Below are 20,396 nucleotides of genomic sequence, written 5' to 3'. Positions count from 1 at the left end.
CCTTCCAATCTTGGTTGCATTGGGTTTGTTTGTGTAAAACCTTTTCAATTTAATGTAATCAAAATTATCCGTTTTGCATTTCATAATGTTTTCTATTTCTTGTTTGGTCATAAATTCCTCTGTTCTCCATATATCTGACCGATAAACTATTCCTTGCTCTCCTAATTTGCTTATAGTATCAGCCTTTATATCTAAATTATATACCCAGTTTGACTTTATTTTGGTATATGGTATAAGATGTTGGTCTTTGCCCTGTTTCTGCCATAATTTTTTACAGTTTTCCTAGCAGTTTTGTCAAATAGTGAGTTCTTATCCCAGAAGTTGGGGTCTTTAGGATTATCAAATGGTAGATTACTATAGTCATTAAGTACTATATCTTCTGTACCTAATCTATTCCACTGATCTACCACTCTATTTCTTAACCATTACCAAATAGTTTTGATGATTGCTGCTTTATAATACAATTTAAGATCTGGTATGGCTAGGCCACCTATCCTAGCATTTCTTTTCATTGATGTTCTGGACCTTTTATTCTTCCAGATAAATTTTGTTATTATTTTTTCTAGCTCTAGAAAATAATTTTTGGTAGTTTGGTTGACATACCACTGAAAAAGTAAGTTAATTTAGGTAGAAATGTCATTTTTACTATATTAGCTCGGCCTACTCGTGAGCAAAGATGTTTTTCCAATTATTTAGATCTGACTTTTGTGTGAAAAGTGTTTTGTAATTGTGTTCATATAGTTCCTGGATTTGTTTTGGCAGGTAGAATCCCAAATATTTTATAATGTCTACAGTAACTTTAAATGGAATTTCTCTTTCTATCTCTTGCTGTTGGGCTTTGTTAGTAATATGTAGAAATGTTGATGATTTATGTGGGCTTGTTTTATGTCCTGCAATTTTGTTAAACTTTGCTAAAGTTTACTATTTCAAATAATTTTTTACTTGATTCTCTAGGATTTTCATCATATCATCTGTAAAGAGTGATAACTTAGTTTCTTTTCCTATTCTAATTCCTTCGGTTTCTTTTTCTTCTCTTATTGTCCTTTTCCTTTTCTTTAAGGAAATTAGAGGGTGAAAACCTCTCAGAGAGTTCCTAGACATACTGCTCATCACTGATTTGAACTAGCTCCCATAACTGCACCAATTGTCTCTCTTTTCCCCAATGTTGTCATCTCCTTCCCAGGAGTCAGTGGAAAAGTACTGAGAAGTGCATTCATTTTGGAGTCAAGAGCCTTCTTTGATCTTGTTTCCCTTTTTGGTAAAATGAGGATAATCATAGGTGGTTGTTCTATCTCACTCAGGCTGGAAGTGACAGATCAGCACGGAAACCCTGCACCACTTAACCCATTTTTCTGACCAGGCCTGGACCACCCTCCTTAGGCAGCTTGGGGGCCCTCCTACTGGTGCCTGTACTAGAGTTAGCCCTGGTGTGTCTTCAAAACTCCTGAATTCTCGCTGTCCACCTGCCTCAGCTTCCTCAGCATAATAATACTTTTACTGACTACCCAACAGATCCCAGAATCACAAATTTAGAGTTGAAAGGGTCCTTAGAAGACATCCAGTCCAACCCCCTCATTTTACAAATGAGGAACCTGAGGCCTGAGAGGTTAGGTCCAGTGTCATAGGGGTAGGATTTGAACTCAGGTCTTTGGACTTCAAAATCAGAACTCTTTCTATTGCCTCAACCAAGAATAAAGGTTCTTGAAGGGCTTTTTGGAGGAAAGCCTGTTGTATATCCTAAAGTACTCCAGAAGTGGAACTCTTTTATGGTAACTTCTTCTGTCACTTAGGCATGAAGTGACCTCCACAGTCACTTCCCAGACATTCCCAAATGATGCCACCCATGCAGAGATATCTGGTTGGCACCATGGGTAGAACATTGGTCCTAGACTAGGAAAGATGAGTTTAAATCTACTGTGAGACTCTAGTTGGTGACCCTGGGCAAGTCACTTAACATCTGTCTGCCTCAGTTTCCTCAACTGCAAAATAGGGATGATAATAGCACCTGTCTCCCAAAGTTGTTGTGAGGATCAAATATTTGTTTTTGTTTTTTTAAAAAAAGCCCTTAACACAGTGCCTAGCACATAACAGATTCTATATAAATGCTTAATCTTTTCCCTTCCCCATATTTATAATGCCCATGCCTTTTAAAATCTTGCCTTTGTGTGTTTGTCTTTCCCAGTAGAATATAGGCTCTTGGAGGGCAGGCATTGTCTAATTTGTGATTATATTTGTATCCTCAGGGCTTAGCACAGTGCCTGGCACAGTACACACTTGATAAATGCTTTGTTTTTCATTCAGTGAAGACTAACTCTGAATGACTGCTCACTTTGGCTTCTTGAATTACTAAAAACAGCTAATATTTGTATGGCATTTTAAAGTTTGCAAAGCAGTTTTATATATGTATCTCATTTGGCCCTACCACCTCAGAGGCAGGTGTAGTTATTCTCACTCCTGTTTTACAGATGTGGAAACTGAGGCTCAGAGTTGATTTGCGTATAGTCACACTAGTTGACCTGGCCACAGTTTGCTATGGTCAGGTGTTCCTAGCCAATCCAAGGGTGCTTTCAACTTTCCTTTCACTTCCTTCCCCCTCCTGGGGACCCAGAAAATGTTGCTTATGGTGAGTATGTGGATATTCAGAGTTCAAGTGTCAAGGATGTGAAAATGGGACAATAACCTTTTTTTCCCTTTCTAGTAAAAAGAATATCTCTTTTTAAGAGAAGAACTGGAAGATATCTAGTCTGATTCTCTCATTTTTCAGATAAACTTGTCCAAAGTCTCACAATATAGAATTTTAGAGTTGAAAGAGACCTTGAAAGACTTAACCCCACATTTTGGAGTAGAAAAAACTGAAGTCTCAAGAGGGGTGAATCAGAATTTTTTGACCTGGAAGGACCTTCAGATAGCTAGTATTTAAGGTTTGAAAATATCTTGTTGAACATTACAAATATCATCTTTTTATCCTTACAACAACCCGGAGAGGTAGGTGCTATTATTATCCCTTAGCCATCATTTAGTCCAACCTTATCATTTTGCAGGTGAGGAAATAAGACCTCAGAAAGAGGAAGTAATTGATCCATCAGTCACCTGACTGGTTGGTGACAACCCAGACCCCAACCAAGGGTTATGTTATGTTATGAAACCTGGCAGTTTCCTGTAATGACCCCTACCCTGAGATGTGACAAAATTAAAGGCAAAAATTGAAACCAAGTAACTTGTTGCAGGAATTTTTGCAGGTCTGATGCACTGTTTAAAAATTGAGATCATTGTGAAATAGTTGCCACTAGGGTGCTCAAATCTCAGAGCTGGAGATAGAAAGTGAACCAGCTTTTCAAGTGTAATTAACCCCTTACTGAACAGTTTCTGCCTGATCCCTGTCCCCAGGATAGGGTGAAGACTGCAGGAGACACTTTACAAATACTTGACTAGATCTGATTAATGATTCTGTGCAACTCATCTGCAGATTGATGATCTGGTGAGCATGGACCAATTGCACATCTGGGCTAGTCTGGAAGGGTACCTTCCAAATTAGGCCAGGATAAGGACTGAGAAAGAGTGATTGTTTGGAAGAGAGGAGAGAATCACAAAATATTCCCCCCTCCCCACCCTTCGGGTACTTCTGGGAACATCTACTGCCATCCCCTCATTTTACAGTGACTCAAACAATGGAAGTTAACTATCCCAAGGTCACCGTGCTTTGGGGAATGTGCTGGGCCTTGAGCTCAGATTTCTAGAGTAAATTCGGCAGAACTGGAAAGAGGACAGGCGCAAGAATTTAGTGCACCTACAGATGGTGACAGAAAGGTGAGGGGATAGGTATTTTTGGAGGAGGTTTGTGTCTAGGACGGGCAGTTCCAGGGTCCACCAGTACCATCCCTGGATGATTCCACCTCTACTCCAGTCATCTCGCCATCCAACTTCCCAGCCCCAGAAATTTCAGCAGTGTTGAAATGGGTTTTAATCTTTAATGTTACAAGGGATGGCTCCCCGGGGAGGGCAAGGGAGAAGGCTCATATCGCAAAATGAACGTCAAAACAAGTGGCACCAATACATTTTTTTAATGGGTTCAAATGAATAGTCGATAACTATATAGCGTTTTCCTTACTCGAATCTGACTCTTCCAGCAACCCAGTGGGGTAGATGCTACCCTGATATTTTTCTCCCTTCGTCTCTCTTTCATGAATGAAGAAGGCGCCTCGGAGAGGTGGATGATTTGTCGGCGGTCACACAGCCAGCTCGTAAGTGCCCGGGGCACGATTCGGATTCAGGTTTCCCTAATTCCAAGTCCCTAATCAGGTTTCACTGCACCCGCTGCCTTCTCTATAAAAACAAAGACCCCTGGGGTCCGCAGAGGTTTCCCCCTGCGATGGCGGCAACCCGTGAACAGCTCTCCTCCAGCCGCCCCACCCGAGGCTCTGTCCCCGAGGTGACCTACCCCCACCCGAGGCTCTGTCCCCGAGGTGACCTACCTGCCCACCCCGCGCGGGCCTTGCGGATGGCTAAGCACGGAGAAGCAGGGGTAATCCTCCCCCGCTGAAGTAAATGGTACCGCCCGCGGCCCCGGGGGTGGGGGGGCAGCTAAGAGCCCCGAGGGGGAGCGGGAGGGGGCACCTCTATCCCGCGCTGAGCTCCGCAGAGCCCAGCCGCCCTGGGTAGCGCGGGGACCGAAGGGGCGCATGGCGGGCGCCCACGCGGGGCTGGGGATGGAGGGCGCTGGCGGCGGCGAAGGCGTCGGTCGGAGCAGCAATCGGACCCTGCCCTATAGCCGCTGGAGTTATGACAGGTAGTCAAGGGGCGCGGGCTGCCCCCCGAACCTACCCCGGGGCCGGGCCGGGGCTTTCGGGCGCGGCCCCCGAGGCTGGCCCCGGGGCTCACCTGTTGGGGCAATCTGTGCCAGGACGGCCACGCCCCCTGAGCCTGGCCTCGGTCCCTGTCCCGGACAGGGCGGCCCAGGAGGCGGGTGACGGATTAAAGGGCTCAGCGGGGCGGTCCCCCTCTGGAGCTGTTTGGGGAGGCCTTTGTAGCTCGGCGTCGGACGCGCTTCGGGGCTTTGGGAGGCGTTAGTCACGCAGCCTGCGGGTCTCCCTCCCACTTTCTCCGGTCCCCTCCTTTGCCCTTTACAGTTTGACTGGTATTAGAGGTCACGTCCCTGCCTCAGCTTCTACTCTGGAGCCCACGCTGTGAGCTCCCTGAAGACAGGCACCCGCTTTGACCACATCGCTGTGTCTCCATCTTCACTCCCACCCGCACGGAAGCCCCTCCGTGCAAAACTTGGGCTTTGACACCACGCGGTGCGCAGAGCTCAGGCTGCTTGTGGGTTAGGCGGTCGGCGGCACGCCCTGGGCAGGGTGGTGCCCAGCCCCTCCCCAGCTCGGCCCCAAAGTCTTAGCTAGTTTTGGAAGGGGCTCCTGGGTGGAGTGGCAGCAGGGTGGGCCTCCCTGCCCACGTCTGAAGTGTTGCTTTTTGTTTTCTGAGATGAATTCCCCAAGGCCACAAGGGTTTGGGAAGCCTTGAGTCTCTAGGGAAGCTGATGAAGAGTCTCTTCATTTTGTGCAGAATGTAACTCTGGGTTTCCATTTGGAAACTTCCACCTCCCTCAGGACTGGGAACCTCATTTACTGTGGGTGGCTTAAAGGGCCAGGCTGCCCTAAAATAGGATAGGAGGGGAAGGGATGGGAGAAACTGGCGGGTCTCTCTAGGGGCAGTGGAGAAGAGGGCATCATAAATGCTGAGACTTGACCACAAAGAACTGAGAACTAGAAATCACTGAAGAATTTCATCAAAGATATTTATGGAGAGAATAGGAGTCATCCAAAGAAAACAAAAGAAATGCCCTTTGATGTGGAGACTATAAAGGGAGACCCCCAGGCCCTGCGGTGGGCCCCTCTGGAGGAGCCCAAAAGTGACAGAATGAGCGCATGAGTTTTGATTTGCTCTGTTGGAGGGACGTTACTGGGGTCAGCCAGCCCTCAGAGAAATAGTCAGGTTGGTAGGAAGTGCCTGAGCACTTAGACTGACCAATCAGGCAAGGGGCATGGGAGAAGAAGATTGCTCAGGCCCCCTCCAGCCCAGAGAGTCTTAGATCCTCATTCTACATTTCCAGTGAGGTCCCCGGCACTGAGTAGGGGGTCAGGGAATTTCCACTGGGTAAAAGGCCAAGCTTGGATTCAGAAAATCTGGGCACCAGGTCTTGTTCTGCTGCTTACTAACTGACCCTGGACATGTCACATGACAGCCCACAAGCATTTATTAAACACCTACTATGTGCTGGGTAGTGTGCTGAGGGCAATCGTAAGCTTTGGAGATATAAAGGCAAGGTATCCCAGCTCTCAAGGAGCTCACAGTTTAAGGGAAGAAACAACATTACAAACAACTACATGCAGATAAAATCTATATAGGATGAAATGGGAGAAACAGAGCCAAGGTGCTGACAATAAGGGGATCAGGAAAAGCTGTAGAAGGTGGGATTTATGGCTAGGGGCATGAGGAGAGAGAACATTCCAGGCACAGAAGACAGCCCATGAAAATTCATAGTCAGGACATGGAGTGTCCTGTGTTCAAGGAACTGCAAGGAGATCAGTGTCACTGGATCAGAGTATACAGAGGAGAGTAAGGTGTAAGAGGAGTGGAATGGTTTGGAAAGGGCCAGGTTATCAAAGGTATCCTCAGCTGTGCCTCCCAGAAGCAGCTGGTGGTACACTGGATAGAGGGTTGAGCCAGGGGCAAGAAAACCTGACTTCAAATCCAGCTTCAGACATTCACTAGCTGTGTGATCAGAACCTACCTGTCTTAGTTTCCTCATCTGTAAAATGAGCTGGAAAAGGAAATGGCAAACCACTCCAGTATCTCTGCAGAGAAAACCCCAGATGGGGTCACAAAGAGTCAGACACCACTGAGCCATAAATAACATGTACCTCACAGGGTAGTTATCAGGTAACATACGAGTGTTCGCAAACCTTAAAGTGCCATGTAAATGTTAGCTCTTATTACTGTATGCATGGCATTGTGCTGAATGCTGGAGATTAAAAAAAAAAAGGAAGCTGCCTGTACTCCCAAGGAACTTATTGTCGCTCTCCTGGGGTGGGGGGATGGGGGAGGAGGGAGGAGAGTGATTCAGCTACATACATATAAGTAAATACAGAGTCTACACAAAAATGACACACATTAAAGTGGGAAGATAGCTTTCACTGGGGTGGGGGTTACCAAAAAACCCAAAAAGTTTGTGTAGGAAATAGCATTTGAACTATCTTGAAGGAGGTTAGAGATGGGAGATTTCAATTCACTTCGTCTCTCTGGTCTCAGTTTCCCATCTGTAAAATGAAAGGGTTGAATGAGATGGCCTCTAAAGTTCCTTCCATACTATGGTGCTATAAGAAATGATGAACAGGAAGACTTCAGAGAGGCCTGGAAGGATTTATATGATCTGATGCTGAGTGAAAGGAGCAGAACCAGGAGAACTTTGTCCACAGCAACAACCACAGTGTGCGAGAAATTTTTCTGATAGACTTAGTCCTTCATAGCAAAGCAAGGACCTAAAAAATTCCCAATGGACTTTTGAGGCAAAATGCCTTCCACATCCAGAGAAAGAACTATGGAACTAGATTGCAGAATGAAGCAGACCACATTCTTTTATATTATGTTTTGTTTTGTTTTATGGTTTCTCCCATTCATTTTAATTCTATTCAGCATGACTAAGGTGAAAATATATTTAATAGGAATGTATGTGTAGAACCTATATAAGATTGCATGCTGTCTCGGGGAGGGAGTGGGGAGGGAGGGGAGAAGGAGGGGGAGGGAAGGGAAAAATCTAAGATATATGGAAGTGATTATAGAACACTGAAAACAAATAAAATATTTTTTAAAAAAAGAAAGGAAATAAAAAATATAAAGTTCCTTCTAGTTCTAGACTTTTCATTCTGAGAGGCTGGGTTGAGGAGGAAGTGAATTCTAGACCATGAATCCAGGACAAGGGTTCCAGTTTGGTTATCTAGTCTAAGCAACAAAGCCTCTGTCTCTCTTAGAAAAGCTGATACTTAGTAGACTACGAAGCCTTTACCCTGAACGGAACTATTCAGTTCTATTTGAGAGGCAGGAGGTAGGATGTTTCCTGTAGGGGAAAACTTTGGGCTGGGTGGCAGGAGATGTGGGCTCCAGTACTAAGCTGTATAACTTCAGTTAAGTGCCTTTCCCTCTCCAGTACTCAGTCTAAAAGTCTTGAAAATGCTAAGATTGGTCTAGGTGCTATCTTTTTTTATTTTTCTTTTGAGGTAATCAGGGTTAAGTGACTTGCCTGGGGTCACACAGCTAGTAAGAGTCTGGATTTAAACAGGCTAGGTGATTTCTATTTGGCCACAAGCTCCTTGAGAGTAGGGATTTTTTTTTTTGTTTGCCTTTTTATCTTCATTGCTTAGCAATATGCCTGGCAAATAGTGTTTAATACCACCTGACTGTCTTGTTGTCTGACTGTCACTGGTTTTCTCCTGTTCTAATATACTGTGATTCTGTAGCTTGGAATAGTCATGAGAGGCTTCTTGGGAGAACTAGAAGGATGGGTGACATTTGGAATTAGTTGAGCAAAGGTGTGGAGGCAGGAATGGATGGGCATGGTATGAACATTTAAGTCATGGTGAGGAGACCAATTTGACTGGAGCACTGGACTTGTGGTCAGAAAATCATTTGACAATGAGTGTCACTTAACAATGACTGGAACCTTGAGTAGGTTCCTTCTCCCTCTTTGAGCTTCAGTTTCCCCATTGTAAAATGAGGGGTTGGCACTAAGTGATCTCCCAGATAGATCCATTTGAGCTCCATCTCTCTATGAACGTCTGAGATTGGGTGGAGCATGGAGAAATGCCTGCTTTTGATTCTGTGGTCATTGGGAACCACTGGAGGCTTTTGGACAAGCTTGGTTGGAGAGAAGGGCTGAGAAAACATCCTCTTTGTTTGCAGAGGTCACAGTGTAAGGGGAAGCTACGTGTGGGGGAAACATTGTATAAACTGGCTGACGTGGTAGACAAATTGACTGGTTTTTCAGAGTGGCTTGTTTTTTCTCCCTTTGAAAACCTTTCTTACAAGAGGGAGGGGAAAGAGAGGGATCTCCTCAGAAATGAAGGTATCTTAAAAGCAAAAGATAGCAATAAAAATCAGATTACAAGCAAACAGAAAAACAGATTGTGAGCAATATTTCCCCAGGCTATGGCCCTACCCTGCAGCCTCAATCAATGTAGATACTTTCCTAATGCCAAATATCTTCTGCTAATTTGATATTGATTTTCACCTTTGTTCCAACAAGTTGATGGGCTGACTGTTCCCAGGCAGCTGATTCAGAAAGAACTGTCACATCCATAACTGGTCACCTCCTAGCTATTAAAATATAGTCAATTTCATTTATTTTGGATTGTTACTTGGTAATTTCCACATCTAGTGCCTTGCAAGTCTCTTCTTAAAGATGTTCATATAATATATATGTCAGACTTTCCTGTTGTCTGTAAGCCTTTGGCCTTGTTAATTTCCTGATCCTGAGCCATATTTTCCAGCCATTTCCATACATATATATGTATATATCCTAATTAAAAGCTTTAATGGAAGGCTACAGTCTTGTTCCAGCATATATTTTTGCTATTCTGCTCTATGCCCACCTTGTCAGTGAAGTCACTGAACATTAAAGTGTGTCAAGATGACAAGAGCCGTAGGCCTTAGGTTTAAATCTGGACTTTGCCACTCATTTCCTTTGTGACCTTGACACAGGTGAGGCAGCTTGGTGGTAAGTGGCTAGAGCATTGGACCTACATTCAGCAAGCCCTGAATTCAAAGTCCATTTCAAATCCCTTACTGGCTGTGTGACCCTGGGCAAGTCTCTTATGCAGCTGTCTACCTCAGTTTCCTCATCTGTAAAATGGGAGGTAATAATAACACTCACCTCCCAGGGTTTTGTGAGGATCAAATGAGAAAATATTTGTAAAGAATTTTGCAAAGCTTAAAGAGCTATATAAATGCTGTCTATTGTTAAATTTTTATCATTTTAAATTACTTTTTCTCTCTGGGTCTCAGTTTCATCATCTCCTAAATGAGGTTGGATTAGATGGTTTTAGTAATCCCTTCTGACTCTAAATCTATGATCAGAAGTATGTGTTGACTTTAATCTGAAGTTTCTTATAGAGTTCTTCCAGAACTCATTCTCTCCAGTGGATCTGGGTTCAGAAACATCTGTTTCTTCTTTTTGCTTATGCTTATTGTGAATACTTCAAGTTGAGATAATAATGTAGCATTTCAAGGATTGCAGTGACATATATATGTGTGTGTATATATATTTGATCCTCACAGCGATCCTGTGAGTTAGATGCTATTATTATCCGCATTTTACAGATGAGTAAATTGAACTGACAGAGGTTAAGTGACTTGCCCAGGGTCACACAGCTAGTAAGTGCCTGAGATGGAATTTGGGTTCAGGGCTTCTTGGCTCCAAGTCTGCCATGTTTCCCCCTGCTACAAGTGTTCTTTGAAATATTTCTTGTTACATTTGAATGCATAACAAAGCCCACTAAGTTGACTCCTTGATTTGCCTCTCCTAGGAGAACCTGAGAGCTGTCTTTTTGTTCAGCAGCTGCTGTCTTCTGGTTTGATTTGTAACAAGAACATCACTAATGAAGAGTCTCACCTCCTTCAGTCCTAAGTAGATTTGTTGGTTGTTGGACAGAGATCTCAAAGTGAGAAGACCGACAGTTAAATCATTGTTTATGAGGTATCTAAAAACTGTGCCATCCCTATTATTCTCAAGGGGACCACACTGCAAGAGGAAACGCCATTTGTATTTTTCTTTGTGTAGAGGGTTGCCATGACCAAATAATTCATTGCTGCTCACTTGACTATTGGTGACTGCACCTCTCAAACTTAGCGAGGCTAGTCTTCTCATACAGGAAACATGATCTACCACTGGAAAAGTATATGAAGGTGTTGGAATATGCTAGACCAGGGGTGGGGACCCATGGCCATAAGGTCACACCTGGCCTTCTAGGTCCTTGGGTTAGGCTTTTTGACTGAGTCCAAGTTCTATAGAACAAATCCTTTCATTATGGGGATTTGTTCTGTGAAGTTTGGATTCTGTCAAAGGGCCGCATTTGAGGACCTAGAGAGCCTAGAGAGGACCTAGACATGTGACCTGGAGGTCGCAGGTTCCCCACCCCTGTGTTAGACACTTAAATCTGGAGGATAGCTCATGCTGTGCTATGTGAGTATATTCTAGAACCCAATTTTCTTACACCTTCCTCACTACCACACTCTCTGCGACCCAGTGATGTTGGCCTCTTTGTCATTCCCCCAAGGCAGGAGCCCTCCAGCTTCCAACTCTGTTTTCACTGGTTGCCTTCTCTGTCTAGAATTCTCTCCCTTCTCCTCTCTGCCTCCTGGCTTTCCTGGATTCCTTCAGATCCCAGCTAAAATCTCACCTTCTGAAAAAGCCTTTCTCAAGCTCCCTTAATGCTCTTGCTTCCCTTCTGCTAATTCTTTTCATTTTATCTTGTATATGTCTTGTTGGGACATGTTAGTTTGTCGTCTTCCATTAGAATGTAAACTTCTGGGGCAGGCACCCTCTTTCTCTTCTCTTTTTTTTTTCTTTTGTATCTCTAGCACTTAGCACTGTGCCTGGTACATAGTGTTGTTGTTCAACCGTTTCAGTCACGTCTGACTCTTCATGGCTCCATTTGGGGCTTTCTTGGCAAAGATACTGGAGTTGTTTGCCATTTCCTTCTCCAGTTCATTTTTATAGATGAGGTAATTGAAGCCAACAGAGTGAAAAGACTTGTCCAAGGTCACACAGCTATAAGTATCTGAGGCTGAATTTGAACTCAGGAAGATGAGTCTTCCTCACTCCCTGCCTGGCGCCTAACCACTGTGCCACCTAGCTGCCCATGGTACAGAGTAGATACTTTACTAAATTTGTGTTGACTCATTGACTACAAAGATGTAGACTTTCACAGAGGTCACTGGGAAAGCTCTTTCCAAAGTTCTAAGTCTAGCTACTGGTCTTGTTCGGGCAATTCATTATTCTGCTGATACCCATTTCTTCCGTCTAGGTACCTAGACTCATCCTTCATCCACTTCTCTATTAGACATTCCAAATCACAATAGCTTATTCTTGATAGAGAGTGATTTACAGAATATCATGTTGGGTTTACTGGCAATGAAAATACATCCACCCACATATTTGCTTTATAATCTTATCCTAGGTTAACTAGGAATAGCTTACACATTGGATGATAGAATCAGGATCCCAAAAGATCTTATTAACAGGTTGGAATTACAGGCCAAAATGAATATGCTGAAATTTAATAGAGAGAAATGTAAGGCTACTCTTGTGAAGCTGATGTCTTGAACCCACATACAAAATGGTAGAGTTGTGGCTGGGCAGTAATTAACCTGATAAAGGTCTGGAGGAGAATAATATGAATTAAAGCTAGAAAGATAAAGCAGTAGCTGGTTGTGGAAGGTCTTGAACTTTAGGCACAAGATTTTGAAACTTCTTGGGAGCCACTCAAGAATTTTGAGCAGAAGAATGCCATGACCATACCTTTGGATGATGGAATTTAGAGCTAGAAAGGACCTCAGATAGACTTCAACCCCCTCATTTTACAAATGGGGAAACTGAGGCCCAATAAGGGGATAAAAGTCACATGGATAGGAAGTAGCAGAGTTGGGATTTGAGCAACCCAGCCTTCTTTCCATCACATCAAGCTTGCTTGGGAGTTATCTCTCAGGGAAAGAATTCTGGCAGTTGTATGAATGAGTAAGGAGAGAGGGAAAACCAAGTGAAACCAGGTTGGAATCTCTTTCACTTGACCTGCCTTTCTGTGGGTCTTTGGCCGAGGCAGTGGGAAGTGGCTCTGTGTGTGTGTGTGTGTATACGTGTTGTGTGGTGCGTGCGTGTGTGTGTGTGTGTGTGTGTGTGTGTGTGTGTGTGTAAGTGTCGGTCTCGAAGAAGTAAACTACATTCTGCCTTCCTGTGGGATTATATCCTGTCCTGTGCTGGGTCTTTCCTCCACCCCTCCTTCATCCAGCCAAAGATTAATTCCCCTCCCCCTTCCAATCTAAGATGCTTCTCCCAGCATCAGGTGCTGTAACCTCAGGGAATGCCAACTAATTATAGCTGAAACTGGGCCACAGCTTGGCTCATTAGCAGTGCCCTACCCTGGGAACCACCCTTCAGCGGGTCCCTTTCATCTCCTGTAGTTACCTTCCCCTTTCCCTCCCAACAACTCTGGGCCTGGAAGGTTGTCCTGATTGGCAGTGAAACCATTTTGGGCCCAAACTTCCCTTTCCCAGGAAATTATTAATTAAATTAATTAATTAAAATGTTAATCTTCTTGAATTACTCTCAGAGCAAAGAATGTTAGAGTATAGAATATAGAGAATGTGAACGCTGGGCAGGATCATATCTATAGCGTGTGGGGGCTGGGAGGGGCCATGGAATAAAGAAGGCTCAGGCTGGAAGGGGACTTAGAACACGCAATGTCAGAGAAAGGAGGAATCTCTGTAGAATTTAGTACCTATAACAACACAGTGTTCAGAACTGGGGGGAGCTTTAGAATATAGAACATGGAATGTCAGAGAAGAATTGTAGAGATGGTTTTAGGCAAGGAATCCCAGAATCTCCTATTTGGAGGAGACCTCAGGGTCCTGCTTCTTCAATCTGACCAGTCCTGGAATCCCGGTTTTGTCCCTCCCATGTACTCCTTCATTCAGTATTACAGGTGGGGACAAAATGGAAGCTTAGCGAGTTGAAAGGATTTGCCCAAAACTGCATAGGTGGTCATCGTGGCAGAGATGGTACTGGAAACCTGGTCTCTTGGCTCCCCAGTTAATGCAGTTTCAATACTCAGACACTGCCTCCCTAATCCTGCTGGGGCTTAAGGGAGCTGTAACTAAGGGGAGGGGCTGCTTAGGGCCTCTTGAGTGATGCCCTCCTGTACCTCTCCCTGATTTGTAACCCTGTTCTTTAGGAGTGAGGGTTGGGGGAGGAAGAAAACAATTACTTCCCATCCCAGAGCTGAAGCTCTGCTCTCTTTTATACTCGGGGATGGGTGAAAAGCATCTCCCACCCCTCTCCAGGCAATTGGCCTTTAATCTGGCCCCACCCAGGGGCCAGGTGTTCAGGGCATTGGGGGGGGCGGGGGATGGTAATGAGCTGTGACATATTGAGGCCAGAGAAGTCGGCAGCCGCAACCCTAGTGGGTGGTACAGAAGAAGGAACATAAACCCTGTATGCCCCATGAGGAGGGTGTCCGAGAACTGAGAGTAATCAGTCATTAAAAGGAAGGGGCCTGTCCCCACTTGGTTCATAGAACACATTTCTTCTCTCCCTGATGCAGATGTGGCTTCTCTCTGACCCTCAGTTGCCACACATCTTTGGGGTCAACATTGGCATTAAATGAGGGAGCCAGGAGATGAAAGTGGGGATTCAGAGATTGGGGAGGGCCCAATTTAATGAACATTTTTTAAGCCCAGTTATGTGAGAAAGAGTGAGGGGAAGATAACATGAAATGATCAGACCTCTTTGGGAGAGTCTTGTTCAGTTCTGAGGCTATATTTTAGGGAAGAGAAGTAAAGAGTGATGAAACTCAAAATGTGCCTAGGGACAGCCCCCGAGGGGGGACGGGTCGGGAAAGCAAATCAGTACCAAGGCTGGGTGAAATAAGTGGAGATGTTTGCCTTTAGATGGGGGATGGGGGACCATTTTCACATACCTAAAGGGTTTCATGTAGAAGAGGGGTCAGACTTTTTCTAGTGGGCGCCTAAAGGCAGAATTGGGATCTGGAAGGGACTTTAGAGGTTAGAGCCTCCCACCCTCTCATTTTAAAAATGAGGAAACCTCAGACACACAAAGTTTAGTTCAGTGACTTGTCTAGGGCCATACAGCTTGTTATGGTCTAAGGCAGGGTTTGAGCCTAGGTCTTTCTGACTTTAAGTCCTGTGCTCTTCCACTTGTACTGTAGAGACTTAGATTTCTCCTAGGTTGAGGGAACATTTCCTAAGGAGCAGATCATCCTGGAGTGGTATAAGACCCTTCAGGAGGTATAGTGAGTCCCCCCTCTTTAGATAGCTTTCCAGGATGGCTGGATGAGCACTCATCAGGGATTAGGGGAACTAAATAGCCTGAGAGGTCCTTTTCAACTGTAAAATCCTATGATTTTAGGGCTTGATTCCTGCTGTCCTGAAGTTACAATCTAATAAAGCACTTGTTTGTTTTATTATTGCACTTCTGAGGTTAGAAAGATTCCTGGGGGAGGAAGCCAGGAAAGACTTCACAGAAGAGGTGCAGTAGAATTGGCTTGATGGGGCTGGTTTGTAAGGACAGAAGCTGAATTCCCTGTTTCAGCCTTCTTTATGGGATAGGGGTGGGTCACCCCAAGAATTCATTCAAGGTGTATGTAAAAAAAAAAAAAGAAAATGTCTATATTGCATGGGCTAAATTCCTCCCTCCTTATCCTGCCCACGATTAGTATCTTCTTTGGTCTCACTTTTAATGTAACTGGAGAGGCCTGAGCTGCAGTGACCTGCTTTCGACTCCTCAATCTCCCTATCTCCTCAGGAAGAGGTCTGTGAGGGGGGAGGGAAAGCACAGAACCAGGGGGCAGACGGGGCCAATCAGAGCTGGGGGCCTAGGTTCAGCTTGTGGTCTTGTGAGGATGGAGTGCCAGGGACTGTAGCAGAGACGGGGGCAGGGGGTGGACCCCACCGAGCCACCAGCCTGGACCATTCTGTGAGCGTTGGGTACTGGGTTACACACCTGTCTAGCCAGCTCTTAGCACCTGGCTCAAAGTTGATGGGGGTGCTGTCCATCTTTCAATGCTGAAGGATTCTCTCTGCATCTGTCCTGTCCCCTGCCTCTCTCATTTGCCTTGAGTTGTCCCCGCTTCTCCCTTTTCCATCCTACCTAGTCCTGTCTGGCCTTCTCGGGGTAAATCTCAAGATAGGGGTGGAGGGGATGCTCATCAAGAAGTCCCTGCTGCCTCCTGTGGGACCCTGAGGCCCCATATGCCTGAACAGTGGTCTTTTGGTCCCATCGTCAGCCCTGAGACTTCATTGTTGCCATTTTCATCATCTTTGGCTTGAGGTAAGTGTCCAGGATTTTACCTGGGAGGGCTGGAAGGGATCTGCTTCAGGGGTGCTCTGATAGCAGGGCAGAAAAGTGCCCAGCCCCCTAGACTGCCCTTACTGAAGACCTCTGCTGTTAGGACAGAACACAGGTTATCCAGGTTATTCCTGGGCCTGGACAGAGTCATTATATGCATCAGACACAGGACTTGAACCCAGGTCTTCTTGACTCCAAGCTCATAATATAATGGTTACATTATGTCACCCAGCCTTCCTGGGAACTTTTTATTACTAATAATTCCCAGTTCCTTAGTACTTTAAGGTTTGCAAAATGCTTTCCTTGCAACAGTCCTGTAAGGTAGATAGCACAAGTGTTGTATTGGTCCTGTTTTACAGGTGAGTAAACTGAGGTACAGAGAAGTGAACTGTTCAGGGTCACAGCAGTAGGATGTGGAGTTACCCAAATCTCATCACTTCAAGTTCAGGGCTCTTACTCACACACTCCATGGCTTCACTACAGGACAAGGGACATTTCCCAATTCATTTCAGTTGAGTTCAATTTTATTTAACATGTAGTCATTCCTTTAGGCTCTGGGGATGCAAAGACAAAACTAAATTCCAAAACTCCCTCCCCATAAGGAGTGGAGCTGGAAGGGACTTCAGAGCTCCCCTAATCTAACTTAGTGTTCCTGACCCCAAGGCCAGCCCACTTCTCTCAGTTCTCCCACACTCTTGCGTTTGATTCTGTGTCACTGTCTTATTCTTTAAGATCAACTTTTCCAACAAGGTCCCTAGACATTATTCCTCCGCTCTCCTCTTCTCTCGCCTCTAGGGATTGACAGCTAGGTTTTCTTTAGCAATCACTCCTCACCTTAGAAATAGAAATCTCCCAGTCACTAACTCATGTATCCCTTCTTCCCTACTCCTCAGAGTGACACACTTAGCAAAGTCTTTGAAATCCCCTTCTTGACCAACAGACAGCCCCTGTTTTTGATTTTCTCACCCTCTCCCACACTTCCCAAGTCCAGTGTCAGCCACCTCAGAAGGAACGATGCAGAGGGTGATCATCCTGTAAAGGAGGGGGAATCAGAAGAACTGGCCTTGACTTTGCCAGTTACTAGCTGTGAGACCTTAAGTAAACTTCTTTCCCTCTCTGGACTTCAATACCTTTATTGTCCAGAAAGTTGATAAAAATATTTTGTATTGCCTACTACACAGGGCTTTTGTCCAGAATGAATGAAGTTATTAAGCACTTACCATACGCAAAGCCCACCACAGGATTATAAATTTAAATTTGAAACGAACTTCAAAGGTCATCTGGCCCAACGCCCTCATTTTATAGATATAGAAACTGAGACCTGGAGAGCTTAAGTGATTTGCCAAAGTGACTACTTACGGAGTAAGTGGCAGAACCAGGATTTGAACCGAGGGCCTCTGACTTCATATCTACTCTTTCCACTGGACCATACTGCCTCTTTGTGAATCCTAAAGTGATACAGAAAAGGCAGCTGTCATCACCATCATCATCTTACTTAAATTGTTATTCTTTGAGCAAAACAGAGATGGAACAACTTGGATTGTTCTGGCAGCTACAAGCCATCTCATCATCACCAAACCATAGACTTAGAAATGGAAGAGATTATGGAAGCCAGCTAGTCCAACCCCCTTGTTTTATAGGTCACAAAGCTGAGACCCAGAGACTGGAACTGGCTCATTTAAAGTCAGATAGGTAGGAAGAGGCAGAGCCGGGTCTTAACCCCATGACTTCTGACGTCTAGTTCTGTACTCTTCCCAGGATGCCACCCTAAGTCATTTTACCTCTCTCCCTCAGTTTCCTCATCTGTCAAATGGGCACGATGATAGTTGCATCACCCACCTCACAGTGTTGTGGTGAGACAAATGCTATATAAATAAGAGTTATTATTGGAAAGGGTGCAGGGAAGCACAGAGGAGGGATACTCTTTTTTAAATTGTCCTCTTTGATAGGCAGCACAGTGGCTTGGTTGCCCTAGGGCTCCTGTCTAAGGGCCAGCACCCTCAGAGGAATCTGCAGACTGCAAGTCTTACTGGGGCCAATCTGAGTGTTCAGCTTCCCTAGACCAAGGCGACAAGGGGGCTAAGCGTGCAAAGACCCCTAACTGGGAAACCTGACTCCCTCCTGTGCTCCCAGTGGGGCAGGATCGGACCTGATCTAGCCTGGGGCTGCACCTCTGGGGCCTTTTCTAGGCCATGGGAGTCAGGTGACAGCCTCCTCCTAATGTACTTGTCTGGGAAATGGGGAGACCATGCCTCTCCCCCTGCCAACCAGCTAATCATGCCACCTGCCTGGGGAAGGAAGGAAAGATCACAGACTCATAGAATTTAGAGCCAGAAAGGATCTTTGAGGTCACCAAGTCCAATCCCTTCATTTTACAGATGAGGAAACCAAGGCAAATAGAGACTTACCCAGGGTCATAGAGCTACTAAGCGTCTGAGGTGGCATTTGAACCTAGGGCTTTGTGACTCCAAGACCAGTGTTCTACGTGCTGTTCTGAGCTGCTTTTCTTCATTATTCCTTCCACTTTATATGGGAGGCCCAGGGAGGGGAAGTAACTTCCCCAAGAAGGGAGCCAGGCTAAGACTTGAACCTTTGGTTTTACCATGTAAGGAGCCGCTAAGGTGACTGGGCTTTGTAAAGAGGTGCATAGTGCCAAAGGACCCAGGCTTTAAAACTTCCCACAGATCACTGGCCCCATCTCCAAAGGCAGAGGCAAATGGAGAATTAAGTCAGGTCACTACCCTGCCCCCCCTTGAGAAATCCTCTGTAATTGATAATGGTCCCTAGAAATTATGGGGATGAGTGGCAACTAAATCACCGCCTAGGGAATGGAAGGGGGGGCAGGAATAAATATTCATTAAGTGCCTACTGTGTGCCAAATAGTGTGCTAATCAATTCACAAATAATATCTAATTTGATCCTAATAATATTAGTGATGATGATGATAATGACCAGTATTTATATAGCACTTACTGTGTGCCAGGCATTATACTAAGTACTTATCAATGATTATTTCATTTGATCCTCTCAAATGACCCTGGGAGATAAGTGCTATTATTATTCCCATTTTATAGATGAGGAAACCAAGGCCAACAGAAGTTAAGTGACTTGCCCAGGGTCACACAGCTAATAAGTATCTAAGGCCAGATTTACACTCAGCCCAGTGTGCTCTATATACCCAAGCCCCTAGTGCCTAAATTGGGAATGATCCAGGACAGAGTGCCTCCAAGGAATTTTCTTATCTGATTGGACACAATGACTTTGGAGGTCCCTTTGAGCTCTGGATTTCTAGGAATCTATGATTCTAAATTCTTAAAAAAAACAAAACAAAACCCAAAACCTTTGTATTGATGCATTTTGTGCTGATTTATGTATTGACATCACTTTCCAATGCCCCCTCCCCAACGAACAATCCTCTGAAGGCATATTTACCATATCTGACAGCCTTAATATTATGATTCTTTGACTAATTATCCCCTTAAACAGTGCTCTGATCATTCTCAGTATGGTGCAGTGGCAGCCCTGGATTTGAAGTCTAAAGGCCTGAGCTTGAAATCAGCTTTACAATTAGTTGTTGTGTCACCTTGGATGAGTTTCCTTCACTTTAGTTTGTCCATCTGTAAAACAGGGTGATTGAACTAGATCATCTCTAAAGGTCCCTTCTACATCTCAAACTTATAAACTGTGACCTTGTGCAAGTCGTTCTGATCACCTCCATGGGCAATCTCAGTTTCCTCATCTGTGGAAGGTGGAGGTTGAACTATATGGCCTCTGATGTCCCTTCCATTTCTAGAGGCAGTTGATGAACATTTTAAGTGCCTACTGTGTGCCAGGAAATCATTAAAAGAGGGAAGGTGCTAGAATAGAGGGGTTGGGAAGGTGTTCCTATACAATATGGGACTTTGGTTTGGACTTGAAGGAAGTCAGAGAGGCCAAGAGGTAGAGATGATGGTGGAGAGCGTTTCCAGGCATGAAGGACAGTGGGTGAAAATGCCTAGACCCAAGAGGTGGAGTGTCTTGTTTGTACAACAACCAGGAGGCCATTGTTGTTGGATGGAAGAGTATAAGTCAGGGAGGAAAATGTAAGATACCTAGAAAGATAGAGGAAGCCAGGTTATGAAGGGTTTTGAATACCAAACAGCATTTTGTATTTGCTCCTGGAGGTGAAAATGAGGCACTGAAATGGGGGGGAGGGGGTGACATGGTCAGACTTCTGTTTTAGAAAATCACTTTGATGACTGAATGGAGGATGGATTGGCATGGGAAG

The 20,396-nt window shown here is 44.9% G+C and overlaps 1 protein-coding gene across 1 annotated transcript in view; it reads left to right on the top strand.

The window, feature by feature from the left end:
- Window positions 1–4,664: 4,664 nt before the first annotated feature.
- Window positions 4,665–20,396, top strand: part of TUB (TUB bipartite transcription factor) — a 137,588-nt gene continuing 121,856 nt past the window's right edge. Inside the window, exon 1 of the mRNA XM_072619523.1 lies at window positions 4,665–4,786. Within this exon, the coding sequence (XP_072475624.1) occupies window positions 4,680–4,786 (107 nt within the window). The 5' untranslated portion in view covers window positions 4,665–4,679. The remainder of the gene's footprint in view (window positions 4,787–20,396) is intronic.

Source organism: Notamacropus eugenii, chromosome 6, assembly GCF_028372415.1.
Source record: "Notamacropus eugenii isolate mMacEug1 chromosome 6, mMacEug1.pri_v2, whole genome shotgun sequence".
Classification (NCBI taxonomy): Eukaryota; Metazoa; Chordata; class Mammalia; order Diprotodontia; family Macropodidae; genus Notamacropus; species Notamacropus eugenii.
The sequence above is the reverse complement of the archived record's forward strand: the minus strand, read 5'-3'. Positions and strand labels throughout refer to the sequence as shown.